The sequence below is a fragment of the Rattus rattus genome, chromosome 18, assembly GCF_011064425.1.
Source record: "Rattus rattus isolate New Zealand chromosome 18, Rrattus_CSIRO_v1, whole genome shotgun sequence".
Classification (NCBI taxonomy): Eukaryota; Metazoa; Chordata; class Mammalia; order Rodentia; family Muridae; genus Rattus; species Rattus rattus.
In genome coordinates this window covers 6,700,300-6,726,832 of record NC_046171.1, presented here as the reverse complement: position 1 = coordinate 6,726,832, position 26,533 = coordinate 6,700,300, and the positions used below count along the sequence as shown (strand labels likewise).

Here is a 26,533-nt window from a genome sequence, read left to right as displayed (position 1 = left end):
GGCACATGACTCGACGATTAGATCTGAGCAACCCAAACTGCTCCCCAGACTTTCTAGTCGCTCTTGGAGGTGGGGCTCCAGGGAAACTAGTTTGAAACCTTGGGTCTTGTCTTAGCCCCCATCTGAGACTGCTCAGAGCTCCTAGACAGGACCGGTCTGCCCACACTGGGAGTCTGGAGTCTGGCTAAGGTAGCCCCTAGGTCTTTGACTCCTCTTGTGTTTCTTGGTCACCTGTACACTGCTGAGGTGCTGGGCCTCGCGAGGGGCCACAGGCTCCTGTGAGGTAGACTCAGCTCACATCCTGAGTTTCCCCAACAGCGCTCAGGTCCAGCCCCTAGCCTTGACATTGTAGCTTGAGGGTGAGTTGAGGGCTTGCATATGAGCTACGGGGTCAGAGCCCCACACTGTAGCTTGTGGAGGGTTGTATGGCACATGCATGGCCCTGTGGCAGCCGCTGTAGCCCTCCCTGACTTGATTTACCCTAGGCCTGGTTTCAGCACTGAGGGGGAGGGAGGGCAAGAGGGGCCACTGTCCTCAGGGTGTGCTTGTCTGATGGAGGAGGCCTTTCCTCAGGGAGGTTCTGGATGGATGGCAGATTAAAGAGGATCCCCTAAGAGCTAATAGAGCTCATCCTCGAGCCGGTGCAGCTCAGGAAAGGGGCGGGGACCTCTGCAGTGGGCATGGAAGGAGTGGGAAGTGGTCTTTGCCCAGCTCAGCCTGGAGTAGAGGTATCCTGGAGAACTGGGGGTAAGGGGGGGAGAAGCACGTTCAGGTTTAGGTGGCTGGATGTGTCAGAGATTTCAGGTCCTACGGGAAGGTGCCTGTCAGGTCAGGGTGAGCTGTCACTGGCTACCCTCTGCATTCGAAGTCTCAGGCCATTGCTTTAGCAGGAGGGATGGTGCATGAAGGGCCTCCCGGGGAATGTGAACCTTGGTGTGTGTGTGTGTATGTGCGCACATGTGTGCACATGTGTACATGGCGGCATCTCCATCTGGATCAGCTTCTGAGCCCTCCCTACCCTGTGTGTCTGCAGCATGCAGCCCAGATGGAGCAGAAGCAAAACGACACAGAGAACAAGAAGGTGCACGGGGACGTGGTGAAGTACGGCAGTGTGATTCAGGTGTGGCCTTGGCACAGAGCGCTCCCTGCCTTTTGTGTGTGTGTGTATGTATGCATGTGTGCATGTGTATGTGTGTGCATACACTTGTGCATATATGCCTGTATGCATTTATATGTGTATGTGTGGTATGTTTGTATCTGTGTGTACATGTGTGTATGTATGCATGTGTATCTGTGTGTACATGTATATGTGTGCCACGTATATCTATGTGTGCATGTATGTGTGTACATGTACATGTGTATCTGTGTGTACATGTGTGTACATGTACATGTGTATCTGTGTGTGCATGTATGTGTATATGCATGTATGTATATGTGGTGTGCATATGTGTGTGTCTGTGTATGCCTGCATGTGTGTGGTGTTTGCATCTGTGTGTGTACATGTGTATATGTATATGTGTATATGTATCGGTGTGTGTGCATGTATGTGTGTATGCATTTATGTGTATGGTGTGTGCATATGTGTGTCTGTGTGTCTGGGTATGCCTGCATGTGTGTATGTGTGTGCCTGTGTGTGTGTGTGTGACTGTGTGTGTGCATGTATGTGTGTGTACATTTATGTGTATGTTGTGTACATGTGTGTGTGTGTGTGCATGCCTGTGTGTGCATGTGTGTGTGTGTGATGTTTGCATCTCCAACTGCACTTCTGTACTGTGCCCAGGGGAGTGTTTTTAGCTCAGGGTCATGAGCTCATATGGAGCTAGCTTCTCATCTCAGTGTGGCCCTGCCATTCCTAAAGGCTGTGACCTCAGACAAATTCCTTAACTCCCTGGCCTCGTGTACTCCATGTGTAAGCTGCCCAGAGGGGACTGGGGAGCCGGCTCAGTGGTTAGAGCGCTTGCTGCTCTTGCAGAGGACACAAGTTAGATTCCCAGCAGCTTCCAGAGAACTGCTCACGAGTGTCTGTAGCTCAATTCCTGGGGATCCACTGCCCCCTTCTGGCTGCTCTGGGTACTGCATGCACACAGTGCACATACACATATGCATATAGAATGAAAGTAAATAAACCTTAAAACCGGCCGGTGACCGTGTTTGCTAGATCAGGATGAACGGAGGCAGACAGGCACCTTCAGAAGCACAATTGTTGCTTTAACCAGGACAATCGAAGTCCTCGAGGAAGGAGACTGTGCATGTGGTGGGCTTGGGGCTTTAATGGGTCTGTTCCCCTGCCGCCTCAGAAATACCTCGCTCTCTGATTAGAAGCTTCTGGACCCTAACAGTCTACCAGGATTATCAATGGAGTCTGGGGCTGGGGATGTAGCTGGCCTGGTGTGCACAAAGCACCTCATAAATGGGGCAGGTGGTGCTTGCCTGTGACCCAGCACTGAGGACGTGAGGAGTGCTCAGGTCATCCCAGGCTACCTTTGAGAAAAGATGGATAACTTGTGTCTCTTTGTGGTGGTGCAGGATGGGCCAGGACCTGTGCATGCCTGGCCGGTCGTCTCCCGCTGAGCCGGGCGTGCGCTCGGTGTTGAGAATGACTGCTTCTCTGTGACAAGGTGTGCGTGCTTGTGACCGTTTGGGCCACTGTGCCTCTGCCTGTGAGGATATGTCTGACACCCTGTGTGACCAAGGACCCAGTGTCCCCTCCTCCCCAGGGGCCTGGTGGCCTCACTCCAGCCCCATCTGTGCCTCAGCTTCTGCACATGAAGAGCAACAAATACTTAACGGTGAACAAGCGGCTGCCGGCCCTGCTGGAGAAGAATGCCATGCGGGTGACGCTGGACGCGACGGGCAACGAGGGCTCCTGGCTCTTCATCCAGCCCTTCTGGAAGCTTCGGAGCAATGGGGATAACGTGAGTAAGGGTCTGGGCAGAGGTGTGGGCCACATGCCAGAGGGACTGCATGAGGTTCTAGTCCATCCTCAGAAGGGACACAGAGTCGGGGGGAGGGGACCCTGGTGGGAAATGGGCCTCTGTTCTCACCTCGCCTCACCCTGGCTGTCCCCTGAAGGTGGTCGTGGGGGACAAGGTGATCCTGAACCCTGTCAATGCAGGGCAGCCTCTACACGCCAGCAACTATGAGCTTAGTGATAACGTTGGCTGCAAGGAGGTGAGTGGGGTGGGGGCCGTGTCCTGGGGCTGAGGGTTGGCCCTGGATCCCTGGCTGAGTGTGTACTGTTCCACCCTTCCCTGGCAAGTCTCTGCTTCTGGTGGTGCTGCCCGGGACCCTGGGCCCCATTGTTTCCCCACCCCCACCCCATCTCCGGGAGCTGTCACTGCCATAACAGGAACTGGGATGGCTCCCCCTTCGCCCTTCCCCTACTTGGTCCACCTGTAGGCAACTGTGCCACCAGCCTGCCTGCCCCCCACAGGTCAACTCTGTCAACTGCAACACCAGCTGGAAGATCAACTTATTCATGCAGTTCCGGGACCACCTGGAGGAGGTGTTGAAGGGGGTAGGTGCCCCTCCCCACAGGCCTCTTCCTGCAACCCTTCAGCTTTCACCCCTCCCCCCAGAAAGTCCTCACGTGTCCCGCTACCTCTTCTGCCCTAGAGGTGGTCAGATCCATTGAGCAACAATACCCCCCCCAACATCCCCCCCACCCCCACCCTGTCTCTGTTCTGTGGGCCCCACGTTGCGCCCTGAGCTCTGGCAGGGAAAGGCTGCTCCTGCCTGCTGTCAGGGGTCAGTGCTGCTTCTCTGTCCCGGACAGGCCAGTGTGAACACTGGGACAGGAGGAGGCGGGGCTGAGGGAGAACAGCTTGCTACACCCACAGTGAATAAATCCTGAGGGGAAGGATGTTTGTGAAGCTAAAAACCAAGTGTCTGATGGAGAGGCAGGTTAGGGGTAGGATAGAGCGTGAGGCACTCCAGTTAGAATAGTCTGGGGAACAGTGAGGACGCTAGGCCTCAAAGCAGGTTCCTTGAGGGGGCCACCCTACCCAGAAGCCCCAGGCCCACCATTAGCTTCTAAGCTGTGTTTCCACGGTCTGCCTCCCTCGTCTCTCCGATGGTCCAGCTCTTCCCAGCAGCCTGCGTTGTTGAAGTGCTTTCTCCCTCTGTCCACTAAGCCTTCATGTTGTCCAGGCGTCGGTCAGAGCCCGGCCCGCGGGCCCCTCCCCAAAGCCTCTCTGTGGTGCATTCCAGCACACGTAAAACAAGCCCTCGGGCTCAGCTCTGTGCCTTGCCCACTGCAGCTTCTGCTGGGGCCATCGTGGTGTTGGGGTTTGAGTCCAGGCAAGCTAAGGGAAGGCCTTCTCACTAAAGCCCCTCAGTGTCATACTTTGCATGGGACGCTCAGTGTCCCTGGGTTCCGCTGTAGGGACAGATGCAGTCTGGGTACAGATGCTGGATCCTGTCTACCTCTACCTGACAAGTATGTCTGGAGCCAGGTTCAGGGCAGGAAGACAGTGCTATTAGATGATCGTGGGCTGGGGGCTATGCTCTGAGAACCTGCTGAGTGACAGCCGCAGAGGGAGGAAGTACGCAGGAGGGACTAAGAGGCTGGCCCTGGGATGGAGGCAGGGACGCTCCCACCCATCCTGGCTGTGTGGCTCTTGGCAGGATGCCTCCCTCCTCTGCTGAGGTAGAAAAGTGTATTCTGTCATTAAACCTCCTAAGGTTCTGCCGGAGATAGGGTTCTTTCCGTTTTCTAGAAGAGGCAGCCGGGGCTTAGGAATGTTACGGAACTTTCCCGAGTCTCTTGCTGCTCGTAAGACCAGGGCCAGGAGTCAAATTCGAGGTTTTCTGTCTAAGGCCTGGAGGTGAACAAAAGCCATGGCTACAGCCACCATGGAAAGCAAAAGAAATGGCGTGGGGGGATTTCCAGGGACCAAACAGGACGGGCTAAGGAAGAGGAGGTAGCTCTGGGCTGGGAGACTGAGAAGGGGAGAGTCTGACCTGCCTTCCTAGACTTGGCTGTTAGAGGTGTTTGGACGTAAGGGATGGAGGTGCCAGGCAGGTTGGAATGGGGGAAGCTGAGGTAGAGGACTGTCACCGTACCCTGCTGGCTTGTGGCCCGAGGCTTCTCACTTTCCACTCACCATCCTAAAAAAGCAAGAGGGGTCCTGTAGGCCAGGCCACGTCCGAGGGACCGGGCCCTGCACAGGGTCCCTGAGCCCGAGGGCGTGGCCGTGAACATCTGACTCCACACCCTACCCCCACCCTCAGGGGGACGTGGTGCGGCTGTTCCACGCGGAGCAGGAGAAGTTCCTGACCTGTGACGAGTACCGGGGCAAGCTTCAGGTGTTCCTGAGGACCACGCTGCGTCAGTCCGCCACCTCAGCCACCAGCTCCAACGCGCTCTGGGAGGTGGAGGTGAGAGCCTCACCCCCTGCACTTTACCCCCCACCAGCATCCTAGAGGATGGAGTGGCTGTCCTGTCCCTTCCTTCCCCTGGCCTCTCTATAGCCGCCAGGCCTCCCCAAGGTCTGAACTTTCAGTCCTGGTTCCTCTTCTCCACCTGACCCTTTCGTGCCCCTAGGTGGTCCACCATGACCCCTGCCGCGGCGGAGCGGGACACTGGAATGGTCTGTACAGGTTCAAACACCTGGCCACGGGCAATTATCTGGCGGCTGAGGTGAGTGGAGGGTGTATGTGGCATCTGTGTGTGTGTGTGGGGGGGACACACACAGGTCGCATGTGCGTGCTTGCCCACAATGGACGCCCCTGTATGCCTCTCTGGAGTCCTGTGGACTTTGGGCCTGGGGTAGGCACCTTGTTGGGAAGTATCCTCTAGGGTGATCCGGTGTTTGGTGGGGTGGGGGTCCAGTAACCACCCCCACTTTGTACGTCTCTTTAGGAAAACCCCAGCTACAAGGGTGATGTCTCAGATCCTAAGGCAGCAGGACCGGTAAGGAACGGAACCAACCGAGGGGCTTGGGGGGTGGAGAGGGGTGGGGGAATGGGGAGGTAGCGGTGTGGAGACTGGAAGGGAGGCCAAGGAACCCGGGGAAAAGGTGGTATAGAGAGAGAAGGTAGTCGCTCTGGTGGGGCCTGAAGGGAAACACTGGACTTCGCCTGACATGGTGGCCTCATCCCAGGGGGCCCAGAGCCGCACAGGCCGCAGGAATGCCGGCGAGAAGATCAAGTACCGTCTGGTGGCTGTGCCACATGGCAACGACATCGCGTCTCTCTTCGAGCTGGACCCCACCACGCTGCAGAAAACTGACTCCTTCGTGCCCCGGTGGGTGCACCCCTTGGAGCCCCAGCTCTGAGACCCATTTGCAGCTGGCCTGTATGCAGGACCAGCCCCGCTGGCTGCACCCAGGCTTACTGTGTTTATACAGATGCTTTTCAGCCTTTTGGCCCAGCCCAGCTAGGTGCTCAAGCACGAGGTGTGAAAGTTTGTTCACAGCCTGGAGAACCCAGACACTGGCCGGGGAAGTCAGATTCCCGTGCCTGTGAGGTCACTGACTCTGAGAACGTAGGATGTCACATCCAGAGGTTTCCCGAGGCTATGGCTTGGTTGGTAGAGTGCTTGGCTGGCCTATGTATGTAAGCCAGGAAGATGGCTCATGCCTGCAGTTCCAGCGCCCAGGAGATGGACACGGGAGGTGGAGCACGTCCTCCACTGCGTCGAGAATGTGAAGCCAGCTGGGCCTTCAGGAGACCTTGCCTTGATGTATTAATAAATGAAAGGAAATACAACAGGGTTGCAGAAACAATTCTGCAAACGAACCATTGTCTGTCCAAGGATGAGGACCAGAGTCTGGGTGTTCAGAATCCACTCGAAAGCCAGGTGGGAGGGAGGCCGGCCCCGCAGCATGAGGCAGACTGGGAATCTTTGTGGCCAGCATGGCTTGCTAGACGCTGCAATGTATCGAGTTTCTGGTTCAACAAGAGACCTCCCCTCTAGATAAAAGGTGGAGCACAATGCCAGCCTCCAGCCAGGAGCACACACACATGTGCTCAAACCTCTGTACATCCGTGTGCACGTGAGAACATGCCTATGCACACACATGTCTGTGCATGCCTCAAAACAAAATTCTGTGTCATCCAGGCCTTAGTGCCTTCTAGCTATGAGACCTCAGGTGCCTCCACCCGCCTCAGTCTGTCATCTGTAGATGGGAACATCAAGTGTCTGCCACTAGGATTCCTGGGGAGTTAGTGACCTGTTAGCCCCTTGCCTGACACTCTTGGATGCTTGCTTTGTCCGGGTGAATTCTTGCCCCACGTTCACCAGCAAGCATTAGTTTAAGGGTGCACCAAAGTCTGTGTGCTGAGAGCCTAGCAGCAGGGGTGGGGCCCCTCATTCTGTGGAGGTGTGGGGAGCAGAGGAAGAGGATGCTGATGGGGAGTGGTGAGCAGAGAGCAGCTCGCGGTCTGTGGCACCCTCGCTCACCGGCTCTGTGTCCTCTCGCCCAGGAACTCTTACGTGCGGCTGCGGCACCTCTGTACCAACACCTGGATCCAGAGCACGAACGCGCCCATCGACGTGGAGGAGGAACGGCCTATCCGGCTCATGGTACGGGCTCTTGAGCGTGGGGGTGGAGCTTAGGCTAGAGGTGGGTGGAGTCCAAGGCTGGAGCTTGTCCCCGGGCATCCCACTGACCCTTGTCTCCGCAGTTGGGCACGTGCCCCACCAAGGAGGACAAGGAGGCCTTTGCCATTGTGTCGGTTCCCGTGTCTGAGATCCGCGACCTGGACTTTGCCAACGATGCAAGCTCCATGCTGGCCAGCGCTGTGGAGAAACTCAACGAGGGCTTCATCAGCCAGAACGACCGCAGGTACGCTGTGCCGGGGATGTGGGGGGACAGCGGGAGACTTGGGGGAGCAGAGGACTGAGGTTCTCTCAGAGGTCATAGAGGGGTTGTAAGCCAGAAGCCAGGTGGACAGGGAGGAATCAGGGGACCTGGCTGACCTTGTGCCCCTGAAGTTAGGAGCCAGCCTCTCTGCTGAATTGCAACACCTCACAAGAAAACCTTAGGGAGCCATTGGGGCTCAGGAGTTAGGGAACTTGTTGGGGGCCACATGGCTGTACGCAGATGTAACTCAGATCCCTTTATAACAAGCACTCCCGCCAACAACCCGCCTGCCCGGCCGCTCTTTCTCAGATTACAGTGTTCTGAGCTCTGGAGTCTTAGGTCAGTGTGGGGTTCAGGGAGGGTAGGCTGTGGGGCGTTTTCTAAGAGCAGTGTGGTAGCCTGTGAGGAGGGGACTTAGGCTGGGCTGGCAGCTGTGTCAGGGTGTGAGTCTGTTTGCCTGTGTGAGCACATGTTGGCCAGTCCCCCTGGGACCTGCCCCTCAGTTCACCATGTTTCTGGTGTTGCCCTTCGACAGGTTTGTCATCCAGCTGTTGGAGGACTTGGTGTTTTTTGTCAGCGATGTTCCCAACAATGGGCAGAATGTCCTGGACATCATGGTCACCAAACCCAACCGAGAGCGGCAGAAGCTGATGCGGGAGCAGAACATACTTAAGCAGGTGCGTGTGCTCCTCAGGGGCTCACGGCTCTCCAGTGGAGCTCACGGCTCTCCAGTGGGGCTCACAGCTCTCCATCAGGGCTCAGGCCTCTTACTGAAGGGGTAGTGGAGGGGGTGTGGCTCAGTAGGAGAGCACCTTACTAGAATCCTCCGGGTAGTCTGGGGGCATGGCTAGGTTAGAGTAACTGCCTAGTGAAGAGCTGGGAGCATGGATTCCTGGTAGGTGCCTGCCTAGAATTTTCCAGCAGGGGTCTGGGAATATGGCTCAGTCATAGATTCTATGACTGGTAAGTGAGGGGCTTAGGGTACAGGTCAGGGGTAGAGTCCTTGCCTAGATCCAGCCACTGGTGGAGGTAGGGATTTGACCCACGGTAGAGCACACGACTCCTACCAAGGAGGAGCCAAGGACGTAGATCAGGAGCACAGTGCTCGCTTAGCACATTCAAGGTGGGGGCTGAGGTGCCATCCCTCACATTGGAGGAAAATGTATCTGGACCATGGCTTCCTTAAGCCCCTGAGAGGAATCGCCTCCTTCTGACCTCCTCCTGCAGGAGAACTGTGGTCCTCATTATTGTGACGGGGACCCTGAAGCCCTCAGAGGCTGGAGTCCCTCTGAGCAGGACAGCTCAAGGCTTCTGAGAAGGGGAGCTCTGGGATGGAGTTAGTCAAGGTCAGGGCTCCTGGGATGATGCGGGGTGCAGGCAGGATGGGAGCGTCCCTCTCACGCTCTACACCCCTCAGATCTTTGGCATCCTGAAGGCTCCATTCCGTGACAAGGGGGGTGAAGGGCCATTGGTGCGTCTGGAGGAACTGTCTGACCAGAAGAACGCCCCCTACCAGTACATGTTCCGCCTGTGTTACCGGGTGCTGCGGCACTCGCAGGAGGACTACCGTAAGAACCAGGTGGGCACCGGGCGGTCCCTGCTGTCTTCCCTCTTCTGCAGGGGTCCCTGTGGGCACAGAGGCCGACAGCCAGCCACTGTTAGGCACCTGGGTGCAGGAGGGCCCCAGATGGAGGGGCTGGTTTCTGGGGTGCACAGAGCCTGCCCTAGGCTCTGGTGTTGACATTTTAAAATATGCTTCCTCCTCCTCCTCCTCCTCGTCTTCTTTTGGTTTATGGAGACAGTGTCTCACTATGTAGACCAGGCTGGCCTGGAACTCACTGTGAAACCACAGGGAGATCACCTGCCTCTGCCTTCCGAGTGCTTGGGGCCAAATGTGTGTGCCACCCCCTAGTGTGAGATTCTTCACTTTCGAGCCACGTTTTCACTATTTGTCTTATACCATTTAGCCAGTCTTGCTAAGCAGACAAGGCCCGGGTAGGGCCAGATCACAGCTGAGAAACCATGTGAGGTAAAGACGTCCTGCAGCCCAGGCTGTGTCTCCCCCTGAAACGGGCTTCTCAGAGCTGCTTTCTCTCCAGTGTAGACTTCTCGCCCAGGCCCGCAACATAACTGAACTCAGGACGGAAGCCTGGCCTCACAGGTTTAACTGTGCCCCTCTGGTTGGCTCGGATTCTGTCTGGTTCACCGAGGTTGTAACTGGAGAATTTTAGAAGAGACGCTTGGCTCAGCCACCTATTCCATTATTTTTTTTTTTTTTAAGATTTATTCATTTATTATATCTAAGTACACTGTCGCTGTCTTCAGACACACCAGAAGAGGGCATCGGATCTCTTTACAGATGATTGTGAGCCACCATGTGGTTGCTGGGAATTGAACTCAGGACCTCTGGAAGAGCAGTCGGGTGCTCTAACCGCTGAGCCATCTCTCCAGCCCCACCTATTCCATTATTAAAGATGAAAAACAGTGATGGCGATGGTGAGGAGCAGAGAGACATACATACATACATACATACATACATACATACATACATATGTACATACATACATATACACACACATACATACACAGAGACAGACAGACACAGACAGAGGAAGGAAGGAGAGAGACAGAGACAGAGAGACACACACACACAGAAACAGACACACACAGGGGGAGAGGGAGAGACGGACAGACACACATACACACAGAGAGAGACAGAGACAGAGAGGGAAGAAGAGACGAAGAGGGAAAGAGACAAACAGATGCACACACACATAGAGAGACAGACAGACACACAGACATACAGAGAGGGGGAGGGGGAAAGGGAGAGACAGAAACACACATACACACAAAGACAGACATACGCACACACACACACACAGAGACAGACAGACACAGAAACAGGGAGACAGTGTGGCCTCAGTAGAAAGACAGATAATGGGGTTTATTGACCCCCCCAAGTCTGTCTGTTTTTGGGTGCCCACCTGTGCTCTAGTTTTAAACAGATGAGGGACTGGGACAGGGGACCACAGCTGAAGCATCCTGGGGTCTCAGCCCAGCTCCTACACTAGACCATAAGACCCTCTGGTTTAGGGTATAGCCTTTGCCATTTAGATGATTGTGACATCTTGGGGGTACCCTGTCCTGCAGGCTCACTGTTGCTTGGGGACCCTTTCAGTCCTGTCGCAAAGATGGGTCAGTCCTGGTGTCCCTGAATTGCAGGATGGCTCTAGAGGCTAAGAGGTCAGGTGGGGAGGGGCAAGCAAGGGTCCGAGCCATAGTGGAGGAGACAGACAGACAAGGCTGGCTGGGGACGTGGCACAGTTGGTAGATTGCTAGCCTGGTGTGCACAAACCCCCTGGGTTCACTCCCAGTGTCATAAAAACTGGGCATGGGTGGTAAATGCTTGTAATCCCAGCGTCCTTTAAGTCAAGGGCAGGAGGATCAGATGTCCATAGGAGACAGCGACACCAGGTCCAGTTAGCACAGGTCCCCACCTGTATTGGTCCTGATCTGGGGTCAAGGCTCCACAGCAGAAGCGACCTTGTCCCTTTTCCATGACCCACCCCTGTAATCCCCCCATCCCCGTCTGCCTGCCTCCCCCAGGAGCACATAGCCAAGCAGTTCGGGATGATGCAGTCACAGATTGGCTATGACATCCTGGCCGAAGACACCATCACGGCCCTTCTGCACAACAACCGGAAGCTGCTGGAGAAGCACATCACCAAGACCGAGGTGGAAACCTTCGTGAGCCTCGTGCGCAAGAACAGGGAGCCCAGGTGTCCCACCGCGCGCGCACGCGCCCCGCCTACCCTCCCGCCTTCGGTGCTGGTTTTGTTTTGAGACAGGGTCACTCTGTGCCACCCTGGCTGTCCTGGAACTCACTCTGTAGACCAGGCTGGTCTCGAACTCACAGATTCCCCCCTCCCCCCACACGCCCCCCCCTCCCCAGCGCCTCTGCCTCCCCAGTGCTGGGATTAAAGGCTACTGCGCTGGGTTTCTGATGTTGGTCGTTAACAGCATGGTGCATCGCTTCCTCCCCAGTGCTTGGGGGGAGGAGGGTGTTTCAAATTTAGCTCAATGTAGCTGTAATAGATACAAGTTCCCATACACAGGGAGAACCCCAAACCCTCCTCTGTCCTCTGAGACTGAGCCGGTGCCTGCTCTGACCCCTGACTCTATCCCTTCGCCCTGTCCCATGGAGATGTCACCAACTGCTGCCCTGGGCAGCGGGGAAGGAGGGTGGGTGAGGCTTCTGGCTTTCTGGGCGGCTTCTAAGTCTGTTGCCCGCCCTGTTGACCTACCCAGGTTCCTGGACTACCTCTCCGACCTGTGCGTGTCCAACCGCATTGCCATCCCCGTCACCCAGGAGCTGATTTGCAAATGTGTGCTGGACCCCAAGAACAGTGACATCCTTATCCAGACTGAGTGAGTGGCAGCCTGGGGGTGTCTGGGGTCCGGGTTAGTGCTGGCTCCCTTGTTCTTTGCAGATATGAGCACGGTGGCTGCGGTGCATGGCGTTGGGAGTGGGGTGGGGGTAGGACGGGGTAGGGTGGATGGAGGGCTGGGGGCCACTGAGAGGGAACCAGCCATGGCCTCATCCTGAGAAGTGCTGGGGTAGAGGCAGCGTAGAGACCTGGGCTGTGCTCAACCTACCCGGGGTGGTACCTAGTGAGACCCTGTCTCGAGCTCTGGGGCTCCGCGTGGCCAGAGACCACCACCCCTGACAGTGCTGCTGACTGCAGGCTGCGGCCCGTGAAGGAGATGGCTCAGTCTCACGAGTACCTCAGCATCGAGTACTCGGAGGAGGAGGTGTGGCTCACATGGACGGACAGGAACAACGAGCACCACGAGAAGAGTGTGAGGCAGCTGGCCCAGGAGGCAAGGGCCGGCAACGCACACGACGAGAACGTGCTCAGCTACTACAGGTGCTCCACAGCCCTCCCCGAGAGTCCCAGTGCTCCTTGTCTTCATACTTGCACGTGTGTGTGGTATGTGTGCATACGTGTGTGTGCATGCATGTGTGCGTACATGTGTGTCTCTGTGTGTGTACATGTGTGCATGCATGTGTGCATGTATGCACACATGTGCATTGTGTTATGTGCATGCACGTGTGGGCACACATTGCTCCTTGTCCTCATTTATGCATATGTGTGTCTGCATATGTGCACATGTGTGTGCACATGTGTGCATTGTATTGTATGTGTGCATGTGTGTGTGCATGTGTGTGCACACGTGTGTGCGGGCACACACTGTTCCTTGTTCTCATTATGCATTTGTGTGTGTGTTTGTGTGTATATGTGTGTGTATACACATGTGCATGTGGGTTTAGGTGTATATGTGCCTGCATGCCTGCGTGCATGTGTGTGTGTGCATACACCTGTGTGCATGCATTTGTATGGGCATGTATGTGCCATGACTCAGGGTTGATTTTTTTTCCCCCAACAGTGTGGTTGCCAGGCTTTGGTGACAAGCACCCTTTACTGACTGGGCCATTTGACTAACTCTTGTTTATTTTTTATTTAATTTTTTTCTTTGTGGTTGTTTTACCTGTATACATACATGTGTGCACCATATGCATGCCCACTCCCTTAGAGGGCACCAGATTCCCTGGGACAGGAGTTACAGACAGTTGTGCCATCCACGGGTGCTCGGACTTGAACCTGGGCGCTCTGGAAGAGCAGCTGGTATTCTTAACCACTGAGTCATCTCTCCAGACCCCCGCCCCCCTTTTTTTTTGAGATAAGAGCTCACTGTGTAGACTAGGCCACCCACTAAGTCATAGCAATGCTGGGGCCAGGGATCATCACACCTGGCCTCTTGGTTGTTTGGTGTTTTGTTCTGACTTTTTTTTGGGGGGTGGATTTAGTTTGGTTTTTGAGTTTTTGAGACAGGGTCTCACGGTGTAGCCCTGGCTTTTCTGGAACTCACTCTGTAGACCAGGCTGGCCTTGAACTCACAGAGATCTGCCTGCCTCTGCCTCCCAAGTGCTGGGATTAAAGGAAGATGGCACCACGGCCCAGCCTATTTGTCTTTGAGACAGCATCTCACTCTTTAGCCCAGGCTAGTGTTGAACTCAAGGCCATCCTCCTGCCTCATCCTTCCAAGGGCCGGGATTAGAGGTGTGGCCTAGACAGGTCTTACATGACTTGTGCAAAGGCTCTTGCTAAGGCCAGCTGTGCGGAGTGTTCCCACCCTGGGTGGCCTGGCTCCAGGACCCTGCCGGGTAATGAGGTGTGAGGAGGAGGGAGAGGCATGATGTCACTCACAGCTAAGCTTCTGCTATCTCTCATCTGAACTGCTCACACCTTTCACCAGCGGGCTCTTCCCACTCTCCCAGCCGCCCTGGTTCCTGTAAGGACCTGTCCCAGCTGAGCCAGAAAATACCTGCCCTCCTTTACCAGGAGGGGCCTAAAGGGGCCGTGTCCTCTCTGTGAATCACTAGTCCCCTGCCCCCTGGTGGAGTCCTCTCCAGGCCACCCTGGTTACCCGCTGCCGCTGCCCCTGCTGCCATCCTCTAACCCGGTGCTACCCACAGGTACCAGTTGAAGCTGTTTGCCCGCATGTGCCTGGACCGCCAGTACCTGGCCATCGACGAGATCTCCAAGCAGCTGGGTGTGGAGCTGCTTTTCCTATGCATGGCGGACGAGATGCTGCCCTTTGACCTCCGAGCCTCATTCTGCCACCTGATGCTACATGTGCACGTGGACCGTGACCCCCAGGAGCTGGTGACCCCTGTCAAGTTTGCCCGCCTCTGGACGGAGATCCCCACGGCCATCACCATCAAAGAGTGAGTGTCTGGAGGGAGGCTGGCTACTCAGGGCACGGTGGGGCGGGGAGGGGCGCGGGGACCCTCATGCCTCCTGCTTCTATCCTTAGCTATGATTCCAATCTCAACGCCTCCCGAGATGACAAGAAAAACAAGTTTGCCAGCACCATGGAGTTCGTGGAGGATTACCTTAACAACGTGGTCGGCGAGGCCGTGCCCTTTGCCAACGATGAGAAGAACATACTGACCTTTGAGGTGGGTGGTGGGTCCTCGGGCTGGAGGGAGTGGGGCTGTGGTCGTCCCCTCTCCACCTCCCCACCGGACCTTGGTGATCAGGGATGGATGGTAGGACCCATCATTCCCTTTTTCTGATACCTTCAGCCCAGCTATCCTTCAGATATCTGAGGTCCCCCGACCCCCCCACAATGGACCGCTTCCCCCATATCCCACCCCCGCCGGGTTCTGTGCACTGAATCTACTGAACCCATCCACCGGAGTCCTGTCTTCATCACCCTGGTTTTCTCTGTCCCATTTGGAGCCCAACAGAGCCACAGTCTGGCCCTGAACAGTCACGACCTTAAAAACCAGGACCCCTCCCACCAAGCATGTGGGTCTAACTCCCCATAGCCTCAACTCCACGCGTTGGTCCTGTCCCTGCCGCTCACCCTCATGACCACGCCCCACGCCGCTGCGTGGCTCAGCCCCCGCTCACCTCCTTCCCCCCACCCCCACAGGTGGTCAGCCTGGCGCACAACCTCATCTACTTCGGGTTCTATAGCTTCAGCGAGCTGCTGCGACTCACACGCACGTTGCTGGGCATCATCGACTGCATTCAGGCACCAGCCGCCGTGCTGCAGGCCTATGAGGAGCCTGGCGGTGAGGCTTGGCCCTCTCCTCAGGCCCTTCCTGGTACCCCCAGTGCTACCTGTTTCCCGGCCCTGCCTCAGTCCCCCTCCATCCTGGTAGCTCAGGGGCCGGTGAAGCTCAGGGGTCTGGCTCGGCCTTGAGGAAAGGACAGGGGCTGACAGGCTCCACCCCGGAAGAGGTGGTTATGTAAATTGTGCTGGGGTCTGGCTGCTTCCCAGAGGATTTGCTCATCTCCCCACACTCCCTGCTTGCTTTGCCTTCCCCAGTCGGCATCAAGTTCATCTCCCCCTGCAGACCTGCCTGGGTTAGCCCTGTCCCTTCTTAGCGGTTGCCTCACGGGGTTGGAGATTGGGAACCCCTGCCGCGCACCACCTGGTGACCCACTCCTGTGACCCACAGGCAAGAACGTGCGGAGGTCCATCCAGGGGGTGGGACACATGATGTCCACCATGGTGCTAAGCCGCAAGCAGTCTGTATTTGGTGCCTCCAGCCTGCCTGCTGGAGTGGGTGTCCCCGAGCAGCTGGACAGAAGCAAATTTGAGGACAATGAACACACCGTGGTGATGGAGACCAAGCTGAAGATCCTGGAGATCCTGCAGGTGCTGGGCAGGTGGGTGGGAGGTATGGGGTGGGGGTCACAGGGTCACAGCTGGAGATCCTGGGGGTGCTGGGCAGGTAGGTGGAAGGGCCTGGTATTGGGGAGTCACAGGGTTACAACTGAAGATCTTGGAGACGCTGCAGGTGCTGGACAGGTGGATGGGAGGTTCCAGGGCCGGGGTCACAGGGTCACAGTTCGAGGTCCTGCAGGTGCTAGGCAGGTGGGTGGTAGGTCCTGGGTCTGGGGTCACAGGTTCACAGCTGGAGATACTGGAGATCCTGCAGGTGCTGGGCAGGTGGATGGGAGGTCCCAGGGCCGGGGTCACAGAGTCACAGTTTGAGGTCCTGTAGTTGCTGGGCAGGAGGGTGGGGCTCGGGGCCGGGGTCACAGGGTCACAGTTCGAGGTCCTGCAGGTGCTGGGCAGGTGGGTGATAGGTCCTGGGTCTGGGGTCACAGGTTCACAGCTGGAGATACTGGAGATCCTGCAGGTGCTGGGCAGGTGGATGGGAGGTCCCAGGGCCGGGGTCACAGGGTCACAGTTCGAGGTCCTGCAGGTGCTGGGCAGGTGGGTGGTAGGTCCTGGGTCTGGGGTCACAGGTTCACAGCTGGAGATACTGGAGATCCTGCAGGTGCTGGGCATGTGAGTGGTAGGTCCTGGGTCTGGGGTCACAGGTTCACAGCTGGAGATACTGGAGATCCTGCAGGTGCTGGGCAGGTGGGTGGTAGGTCCTGGGTCTGGGGTCACAGGTTCACAGCTGGAAATACTGGAGATCCTGCAGGTGCTGGGCAGGTGGGTGGTATGTCCTGGGTCTGAGGTCACAGGTTCACAGCTGGAAATACTGGAGATCCTGCAGGTGCTGGGCATGTGGGTGGTATGTCCTGGGTCTGAGGTCACAGGTTCACAGCTGGAGATACTGGAGATCCTGCAGGTGCTGGGCAGGTGGGTGGTATGTCCTGGGTCTGAGGTTACAGGTTCACAGCTGGAGATACTGGAGATCCTGCAGGTGCTGGGCAGGTGGGTGGGAGGTCCTGGGGCCGGGGTCACAGGGTCACAGCTGGAGATCCTGCAGATGCTGGGCAGGTGGGTGGGAGATTCTGGGGTCGGGGTCACAAGGTCACAACTGAAGATCCTGGAGATCCTGCAGGTTCTGGGCAGGTGGCTGGGAGGTCTGGTGTGGGAGGTCACAGGGTCACAGCTGGAAATCCTGCAGGTGCTGGGCAGGTGGGTGGGAGGTCCTAGGTCTGGGGTTACAGGGTCACAGCTCGAGATCCTGCAGATGTTGGGCAGGTGGGAGGGAGGTCCTAGGGTGGGGCTCTCAGGGTCACAGCTGGAAATCCTGCAGGTGCTGGGCAGGTGGGTGGGAGGGTCTGAGGCTGGGGTCACAGGGTCACCGTTCAAGATATTGCAGATGCTGGGCAGGTGAGTGGGAGGTCCAGGGTTGGGGGTCTGAGGATCACAGCTGAAGATCCTGGAGATCCTGCAGGTGCTGGGCAGCTGGGTGGGAGGTCCTGGGTCTGGGGTCTCAGGGTCACAGCTGGAGATCCTGCAGGTGCTAGGCAGATGCGTGGGAGGGTCTGAGGCTGGGGTCACAGGGTCACAGCTGGAGATCCTGCTGGTGCTAGGCAGGTGGGTGGGAGGGTCTGAGGCTGGGGTCACAGGGTCACAGCTGGAGATCCTGCAGGTGCTAGGCAGGTGGGTGGGAGGGTCTGAGGCTGGGGTCACAGGGTCACAGCTTGAGATCTTGTAGGTGCTGGGCAGGTGGGTGGGAGGTCCCAGGGTAGGGGTCCCAGGGTCACAGCTGAAGATCCTGGAGATCCTGCAGATTCTGGGCAGGTGGCTGGGAGGTCTGATGTGGGGGATCTCAGGGTCACAGCTGGAGATCCTGGAGACATTGCAGGTGCTGGACAGGTGGGGGTGGGAGGCATGGAGCAGGTGTCACAAGGTCACAGGGTGTTGCCAGGTTAGCTAGCCCAGCCTTCATGGTTCTTGGACCAGCAGCACTAACATTCTTGGGGGATGCCCTACATAGACATCCTGCTTCCTGGATTAATGGGGGAGCAGGAATCCTGAACAGGAATGTGGCCCCTGGTAACTAGAGGGCATGAGGGTGACAGAGTGACCACAGGGAAGTCAGAGGTGGGGCTTCTGTCCCATAAAGATAGACATTAGAGTTATAGGCGTCCGTATACTCTGTCACGGTACCTCAGGTTTCCCTTTTGGAGAGAGCTGTTGGCAGGGTAGCTAGAGGAACAGCTTGGCTTGTCAATCTGGGAAGTCTGTGTACTTCCTATTGTCTAGCATGGCTGTGTTGGGGGGACAGCCACAGATGTGGGGCTCACTGCCTTCTGTTGAGAAGGAGGCACCAGCCACCATCACTGGGCCAGGAGCTGGGGGGACAGAGGGGACTGACTGTTCCATTTCGATGCCTTGGAGCACCCCAAGGGTGCTAAAGCCCGTTTGGGGGTTCCTTCCTCCATCTTGGAGCAGCAGCAGGGCTCCTGATGGAAACCGGCCTTCACAGCGTCCCCTCTGTTTGCCCAGTTCATCCTCAACGTGCGCCTAGACTACCGCATCTCCTACCTGCTGTCGGTCTTCAAGAAGGAGTTTGTGGAGGTCTTTCCCATGCAGGACAGCGGGGCAGACGGCACAGCCCCCGCCTTCGATTCCTCTAGTGAGTCTTTTTCCCTGGCATCTACTACTGTCGCCGCTCCGCTGCCCCAATCTTTCCTTTCCATGCCTGAAGTACATGTCCATCATCTCCCTGGTCACCGCCATGCGGAGCGGGGGAAGCCAGGACTTGAGGAAGCTCTCACATCCCACCAGGAGCCAGCCAGGGCCTGGCTTCCTGAGCTACTGAGCTTCCTGCTCTGCCGCTCTCACCCTGAAAGCTCTGTGCCCTCACAAAGGCGAGGCCAGGTGGAGGAGCTGCAAGAGCATCTGGGGCTGGCTTGGGCATCCTCTGTGTGAGTTTCTGGCTGCCCCACCTCTCTCTGTCACTTCTGCTTCCCACAGCCGCCAACATGAATCTGGACCGCATCGGGGAGCAGGCAGAGGCCATGTTTGGAGTAGGGTGAGGCTGGGGTTGAGGGGGGGGCTCCTGATCGGGGTTGGAGGTGGGTTACCAACATAAGGCTTATAACCCCCTCTTTGGGCAACTGGGTTTCCTGATGCTGAAGGCTTGACCATTCCCTCCACTGTGTCCCCCAGAAGACCCTCACCCCACCACATGCACTGACGCTCCCTGGTTTGCCCGTCCCTCGTGGTATAGAGTAATCCAGGGAGCTAGTTCTTCTGGTAATTCCCACACCTTCATACAGGGCTGCTGTGCCTCTATGCTCAGCAGAGGTCAGGGCAAGGGCTGTTCCCCTGTCTCACAGCAGGAGAGATGGGGGAGCTGTAGCATGGTACCCCTCCCCCCACCAGCCCTCTGTGCCAGAGTGGAAGAGTCTTCTCAGCCTCTGCTACTGAGTGTCCAGCCTTCCTGGGTGTCTAGCATACCCAGTGGGTCTCTTTTCAGAAATCCATTGTGAATTCATGACCTAGGGGAGGGGCTGGGGATGTAGATCGGTGGGGATGTAGGTCAGTGGGGATATAGGTCAGTTGGTGGAAGACTGCTTATCTAGCATTCATGAGTCCTGGGTTCGATCCCCAGAACCTCAGAAGTCAGATGTGGCTTTGACACCTGTCACTCCAGTCCTCAGCAGGCGGGGGACAGAAAGGTCAGAGTTCAAGGGCGCCTGTCACTACATAGAAAGTTCGAGGCCGACCTGGGCTACGTGAGATATTGTCTCAGAAACAAACCAGAACAGAGAAGTACCAGAATAGATCCCATAAGACAAAAGCCCACAAACTTACAAGGGAAGCAGTGCACTGAAATGATTACTAAACCCCTGAAGAAAATAAATCGGAAGTAACAGCTACAAATGGGGCTCTTGATTAGCGCGTTAGACATCGGCAGCTGCGGGGTGGGCGTAATTAGCACCCCCGACTCCAGCTAGCGTAAATGGTGTCTCACAATTTTCACTAACAAGCTGAGCTGGCGCGAATGTGAAGTCTGGTGACAACCTCCAGGCTCCGTGGTATTCCCTCGCTGCAGGAACAAGTGTCTTCTCATCCCTCAGTGCTGGGGTCCCCACATGAAGGGGTCCTGCATCAGGGGCTCCATTGAGGGTTATCCCCAGGAGGATCCCTGGAGAGCCCGGGGTGGTGGTTCTCTGCACACTCTTGAGCCGGCCGTGCCCCGGGTGTGGTTCTGCCACGAGGGTGGTGGGGGTACATGCCCTCGCTCACTGGCCCGTGCCCACCCATGCCGGCAGGAAGACCAGCAGCATGCTAGAGGTGGATGACGAAGGGGGTCGCATGTTCCTGCGAGTGCTGCTGCACCTCACCATGCACGACTACCCACCTCTGGTCTCCGGCGCCCTGCAGCTGCTCTTCAAACATTTCAGCCAGCGCCAGGAGGCCATGCACACCTTCAAGCAGGTGAGGGGGGGTCACTAGCCTGGCCGTGAGCACGGGGTCTGCCTGGAGCTCTGGGGCACACAGGGATCTAGTTGCTCGCAGATTGACAACAGGGATGTTTGTTGGTCCTCAGTGCACCTTGTTCACCGAGGTGGGGAGTGGGGGGTGAGGAGTTGAGGGGGAATCTAGGCTCAGCCGCCTTTGGCACCTCCTGGCCTGACTTGTTTCTTATCCTGTGGGCAAGGCTCGGGAGTGGTCAGCTATTCCCACCTTTCCTCACCCTTCTGTACTGGGTCTGGCTCACGGGTCCCTCACTGAGTTACCCAGTGTCTTCCCTGTGGCTGTCACATCCCCTTGACCGCTTCCCGTGAGCAAACACTGACAGTGTGCTGGTCCTGACACCAGCCTGCATCGAATTCCCCCAGAATTCCCCCGGCTCCCTCAGTATGTGGCCCTGCTCGCAGCGCCCCTGCCGAGAGGAGGCCCAGGCTGAGAGAGAGAGAGAGAGAGAGAGAGAGAGAGAGAGAGAGAGAGAGAGAGAGAGAGAGAGGAGGCCCTACTCCTTAGAGTTCAGGTCCCTCCTTCACTCAGGGTCCAGTGCCCCTCCCATGCATCTGCTGCCTGGGTAGACCGGTCAGGCCCCAGAGTGTGCCGTGAGTCTGAGACTGTGCCGGGTGACATGTTAGCTCAGGGCTGGAGTCAGAGAGGGCTTCCCGGAGGAAGGAGCTGTGAATAGTGAGTGATACTTGGGTGGGAGTTCTGATCCCCGAATGGTTACAGATCTGGGGAGTGGGTGACCCCGGTACGCCCTCCGTTTGCAGGTGCAGCTGCTCATCTCAGCCCAGGATGTGGAGAACTACAAAGTGATCAAGTCGGAACTGGATCGACTGCGGACGATGGTGGAGAAGTCGGAGCTGTGGGTGGACAAGAAAGGCAGCGTCAAGGGCGAGGAGGGGGAGGCGAGCGCCAGCAAGGATAAGAAGGAGGTGAGGCAGCGTCTGGGAGCCAAACGGGGTGCCCCAAATTGAGGGTGCCTGGGTGACTCTGTCTTCTGCGTCCTCAGCGGCCCTCGGATGAGGAGGGATTTCTGCAGCCACACGGTGAGAAGAGCAGTGAGAACTACCAGATTGTCAAAGGCGTGAGTGGCTGGGCTGGGGTGAGGGAGTCGGGGGGAGGGGGGAGGACATGTCCTGCAGTTGGCCTCGACCTGACTCAGTCCCGCTGGCCTGGCCTCTCCAGCTCCTCCCTCCGGGTTCCGCAGCCAGGCATCTCCCAGTTTTCTGGCACGTTCCAAACAGTCCCACTGAGGCCCTGATAGAGTTATTTTAAAGCTGGAGTTTAATGAGATTCCACTTTACGGCCATGTTGTTTCACACTTTATGGGAGGGGTGGGATTTTCCACCTCCGCTGGTTGGCCAGGATGGCCTGATTCAGCAGCTGCAGCCAGAAAGAGCCCTTTCCCCTCTCCTGTCCCAGTGGGATCTGGGTGTGGCTGCAGCCGGCCAGGAGAGAGCTGCCCAGAGGACCCTGAGGAGGAGGAGGAGGCATAAGCTGTCATCCATCCCCTCTCCCCTGCAGATCCTGGAGAGGCTGAACAAGATGTGTGGGGTCGGGGAGCAGATGCGGAAGAAGCAACAGAGACTGCTGAAGAACATGGACGCCCACAAGGTCATGCTGGACCTGCTGCAGATCCCTTATGACAAGGTGACCTGGCGTCCAACCCAGTTTATGCTGGGCTGGTACCACAGCCCTCGAGGCCAACCTCAGCTGCCCCGGTGCAGATTTAGGTCGTCTGCACCCACCTGCTCTTTCAAGTCTACCTCAATTGCACCCCGATCTTTGACCTCCCCTCTCTTGGTGGCACTGGGCATCAAACCCAGAGCCCTGCTCACGCAAAGCAAGCATTCTTTGCCTGAGCCACACAACCCTTGAGTTGAATTTGACCCAGCTTCAGCCTCCTTAACTAGGACCCCAGCCTCCCTCCTCCTTCCTGGCTGATCTTGCCTGTCAGCTCTGCCTGGACCTGTGGGTCATGACCTCTCTGGAGTCGAGTGACCCTTTCATGGTTCTCCAGGTCATCAGGAAACCCAGATGTTTACATTAAGATTCACAGCTGGCTAAATTGCACTTCCTAAGAATTGGCGATGAAGTCACCACGACTCGAACTGTAGTGCAGGGTGGAAACATTGGGGAAAAGTCTAGATTCTGACCTCTGACCCTGAGCTCCTTATCCCAATGGATCCATGACACCAAGTCCTTTGTCCCCTAGATTCCCTCACTCCAATCAAGTCTCTCTCAACCTTTGACCCTAAGCCCCTCCCCTCCGCTGACCTCTTTTTCTTTATTGACTATTCGTGCCTGTCTGCACACGCACAGAGTTCAGAAGAGGGTGTCAGACGTCTGGAGATAGAATTTGTAGATGTTCGTGAGCCTCCTGGGCAGAGTGTTACGGGTGGACCCTGGGTCCTTTGCAGGGGCAGCACGTACTCTTAGCTGCTTGAAGCCACTTGGATGATTTTCAAAATTAATTTGTGTGTGTGCACCTGTGTGTGTGCGCGCCCATGTGACGCATCAGAGGGGGGAAGGGGCAGAGCCTGCCCCTCCCTGGTGGCCCAGCAGCCTCTCTCTGCACACAGAACGACAACAAGATGATGGAGATCCTGCGCTACACACACCAGTTCCTACAGAAGTTCTGTGCCGGGAACCCTGGCAACCAGGCCCTTCTGCACAAGCACTTGCAGCTCTTCCTCACGCCCGGGGTGAGGCACGCTGGGCCGGGTCCCTGGTGGCTGCCTCTCTGGTGGGCCTACCTTCTCTCTGATGCCCTCCCCTCTCTCTGATGGCCTCCCCTCTCTCTCATGCCCCTCCCTCGCCCACCACAGCTCCTGGAGGCTGAGACCATGCAGCACATTTTCCTCAACAACTATCAGCTGTGCTCCGAGATCAGCGAGCCGGTGCTGCAGCACTTCGTGCACCTGCTGGCCACGCACGGGCGCCACGTGCAGTACCTGGACTTCCTGCACACCGTCATCAAGGCCGAGGGCAAGTACGTGAAGAAGTGTCAGGACATGATCATGACCGAGGTGAGAGCTGCCTGGGCTGCAGGGATCTGTGTGGTGGGGCCCAGGGAGGACTTGGAATGCTGGGCTCATAGAACCAGGGCCGGAGAACCTGGGCACCTGGGCCTGGTATGCAGTGGGAAGGCACAAATGTCACGCAAAACTCTGAGAACGGCGGGTGAGCCTTGGTCACAGTCTGGGAGTTCTGGTCCTGGGAGCGTCTCAGAGGGTTGGGGGAGGGCAGGGGCAGAGGCAGTGATGTCAGCGAGACAGTTCAGCTGTAGCTGTCACTTTGGGCGTGTCACTTCTGACCCGTGTCATTGGCTGGCTATGAGGGAGAGGAGAGAGGTGGGATGCGCCTCAGGGTCAGTGCACACTCTGGACGCTTTCTGGATCCAGCGTCAAGGTCTCACAAATCAGTCAGGGAACCCCAAAACTCAGGCAGGAAGTCAGGCATGAAGGCTCACATCTGTGACCCGTTCATGACTAGCTATAGCTCTAGGTTCAAGGGATCTCTTCTGATGCCCTCTTCTGACCTCTGTGGGTACTGCATACATGTGGTGAACAGACCTGCATGCAAGCAAAATACCCGTACACTTAAAACAGAAAACAATAATTAAACAAAGAGTTCAAGGTTATCCTCAGCTACATAGTAATTTTGAGGCTAGCCTGGGCTATATGCAGCCCTGTTTCAGAAGCCCCAAACAAACCCCAAACTTAGGACAGAGGTGTTGCCTGGGGCTGCTGGACGAAGGTTCTCATCTTGCCTGCCTCCCCTCACAGCTGACCAACGCAGGCGACGACGTGGTGGTGTTCTACAATGACAAGGCCTCTCTGGCCCATCTGCTGGACATGATGAAGGCAGCCCGAGATGGCGTGGAGGACCACAGCCCCCTCATGTACCACATCTCCCTGGTGGACTTGCTGGCTGCCTGTGCAGAAGGCAAGAATGTCTACACAGAGATCAAGTGCACCTCCCTGCTGCCTCTAGAGGACGTGGTGTCGGTGGTGACCCACGAGGACTGCATCACGGAGGTGTGCGGCTCGGGCTGGGAGAAGGCTGTGGCGTTAGCCATGTGGAGGGGACTGGCAGAGGCACGGGACAGTGGGGAAGATGATGGGCAGGTTAAGAGGGGGAAGGCCAGCAGGCCCTGTTGATGAACCTCTTCTGTGCCCGCTGCCCAGGTTAAAATGGCGTATGTGAACTTCGTGAACCACTGCTATGTAGACACGGAGGTGGAGATGAAGGAGATCTATACCAGCAACCACATCTGGACGCTCTTCGAGAACTTCACCCTGGACATGGCTCTGGTCTGTCCTGGGGGCCAGGGTGGGCTTTTGGGGCGGAGGGAGGACCTGCAGATCTCCCCATAGGATTCTCCTCCTCCGTAGGTCTGTAACAAGCGGGAGAAGCGCCTGTCAGACCCCACCCTTGAGAAGTACGTGCTCACCGTGGTGCTGGACACCATCAGCGCCTTCTTCAGTTCCCCATTTTCAGAGAACAGCACGTCCCTACAGGTGAGCAACCCATTTGGTCAAGCATGGCCACTTTAGCTGGCTCGCTCACGGGGCAAACTGCTTACAGCAGCACAGGAAGATGCAGCAGGATTATAGGGTGTTAGTCATTTACTGTGTAACAAACGGCCCCAGATGTGGATCAGAACTATAGTGGGAATGATACAAAGTAACTGACAAGAAACAAGTTAAGGATCTGGGGCGGGGCTCACTGTTTGAGGAGGACAGTCTATCCTGGCATCAGGAGCACCCATGGCTGGTCACATTTCATCCAGTCAGTCACCCAGCAATGCATGCTGGTACTTGGTCCACTCCCTCCTTTTTATCCACGCTGGGGCTCCAGCCCATGGGCAGATACAGCGAATGTTTAAGATGGGTCTTCTGTCTTTCTGGAAACATCCTCATAAACACACCCAACAATGACTTAGGTCCCATAGGATTGACAAGATCAACGAAGGAATCTCTCGGTCCTCTAGTCGGGTGTGCAGGCCCTGGGGTGATGAGGGTGGGTGTGGCTGCTGCCCCGGACAGCAGAGCCATGATGACCGGTATGACCACACACTTTGCAGAGCCTTGCACAGCTCTCAGGTGTTGGGCGGGCAGGCAGCCCCGTGACTCAGTGGTATCACCACAGAGGCATGGCCCGTGTCACTGCCAGCCAGGCCTTGAGATTTTTCAGCCTTAACTAGAGACCCAAGAGACCTGTAGTTATACAGAAAATGGAGAAGAAACCAGCGGAAGTGCTCCCATGGATGCTGGGGCTGAGAAGAGTACATAGGTTAGGCACATCGGGCATGGTAGCATATACCTTGATCCCAGCACTCTGTGAGGTCGAGGCTAGCCTGGTCTGCAAAACCAGAATGAGAGAGTGACGCCCCCGTCTAAAAAAAAAAAAAAAAAAAAACAAAGGGGAAAACAAACAAGGTTAGATCCTGGAAGGATGAATTGTTTTTGTTTTGATAGACATTTGAGACAAGGAGACTCTGAAATTTTTTATCTGTGCCTGGGCATAGTAGTCCCAGCCCTGAAGAGGCAGAGGCAGGTGGATCTCTCTGAGTTTAAGGCCGGCCTGTCTCAAAAAAAAATTTTTTTTATTGCCCCAGCCTCGGACTGGCTGTAGGGTAGGATGAAGTAGAATTTAAAATAAACCTTTGAATTTCATTATTGTATGTGTGTGTGGGACAGATAGGGGGTGAGCAGGTAGGGGTCAGGACGCAATGTTGTAGAGTCAGGTCCTTTGCCTACTGTTCCTTGCGTTTGAATCGAGGTTGTCCGGCTTGTGAGACACACATGTTAGGCTGTCTGACTGGCCTGGAGTCTGCCTTTCCTCTCTTTTTGAAAAAAAAAAAAATTATTTCTTTTTGTATGTGAGTACACTCAGCTGTCTTCAGACACATAGCAGAAGAGGGCATCGGATCCCATTACAGAGGGTCGTGAGCCACCATGTGGTTGCTG

At 56.5% G+C, this 26,533-nt stretch overlaps 1 protein-coding gene across 1 annotated transcript in view; it reads left to right on the top strand.

Annotated features, from left to right (window-relative positions):
• The window catches only part of Itpr3 (inositol 1,4,5-trisphosphate receptor type 3), a 64,740-nt gene that overhangs the window by 26,573 nt on the left and 11,634 nt on the right, over window positions 1-26,533 (top strand). Inside the window, 30 exon segments of the mRNA XM_032888344.1 lie at window positions 1,034-1,120; window positions 2,757-2,915; window positions 3,073-3,171; window positions 3,434-3,517; window positions 5,233-5,379; window positions 5,546-5,641; window positions 5,864-5,914; window positions 6,105-6,247; window positions 7,429-7,528; window positions 7,630-7,790; window positions 8,344-8,485; window positions 9,226-9,387; window positions 11,415-11,587; window positions 12,117-12,236; window positions 12,554-12,736; window positions 14,347-14,598; window positions 14,688-14,832; window positions 15,312-15,453; window positions 15,844-16,043; window positions 18,585-18,714; window positions 19,056-19,113; window positions 20,360-20,525; window positions 21,326-21,490; window positions 21,568-21,642; window positions 22,083-22,208; window positions 23,141-23,263; window positions 23,387-23,587; window positions 24,347-24,598; window positions 24,749-24,874; window positions 24,956-25,081. Coding sequence (XP_032744235.1) covers window positions 1,034-1,120; window positions 2,757-2,915; window positions 3,073-3,171; window positions 3,434-3,517; window positions 5,233-5,379; window positions 5,546-5,641; window positions 5,864-5,914; window positions 6,105-6,247; window positions 7,429-7,528; window positions 7,630-7,790; window positions 8,344-8,485; window positions 9,226-9,387; window positions 11,415-11,587; window positions 12,117-12,236; window positions 12,554-12,736; window positions 14,347-14,598; window positions 14,688-14,832; window positions 15,312-15,453; window positions 15,844-16,043; window positions 18,585-18,714; window positions 19,056-19,113; window positions 20,360-20,525; window positions 21,326-21,490; window positions 21,568-21,642; window positions 22,083-22,208; window positions 23,141-23,263; window positions 23,387-23,587; window positions 24,347-24,598; window positions 24,749-24,874; window positions 24,956-25,081 — 4,194 coding nt within the window.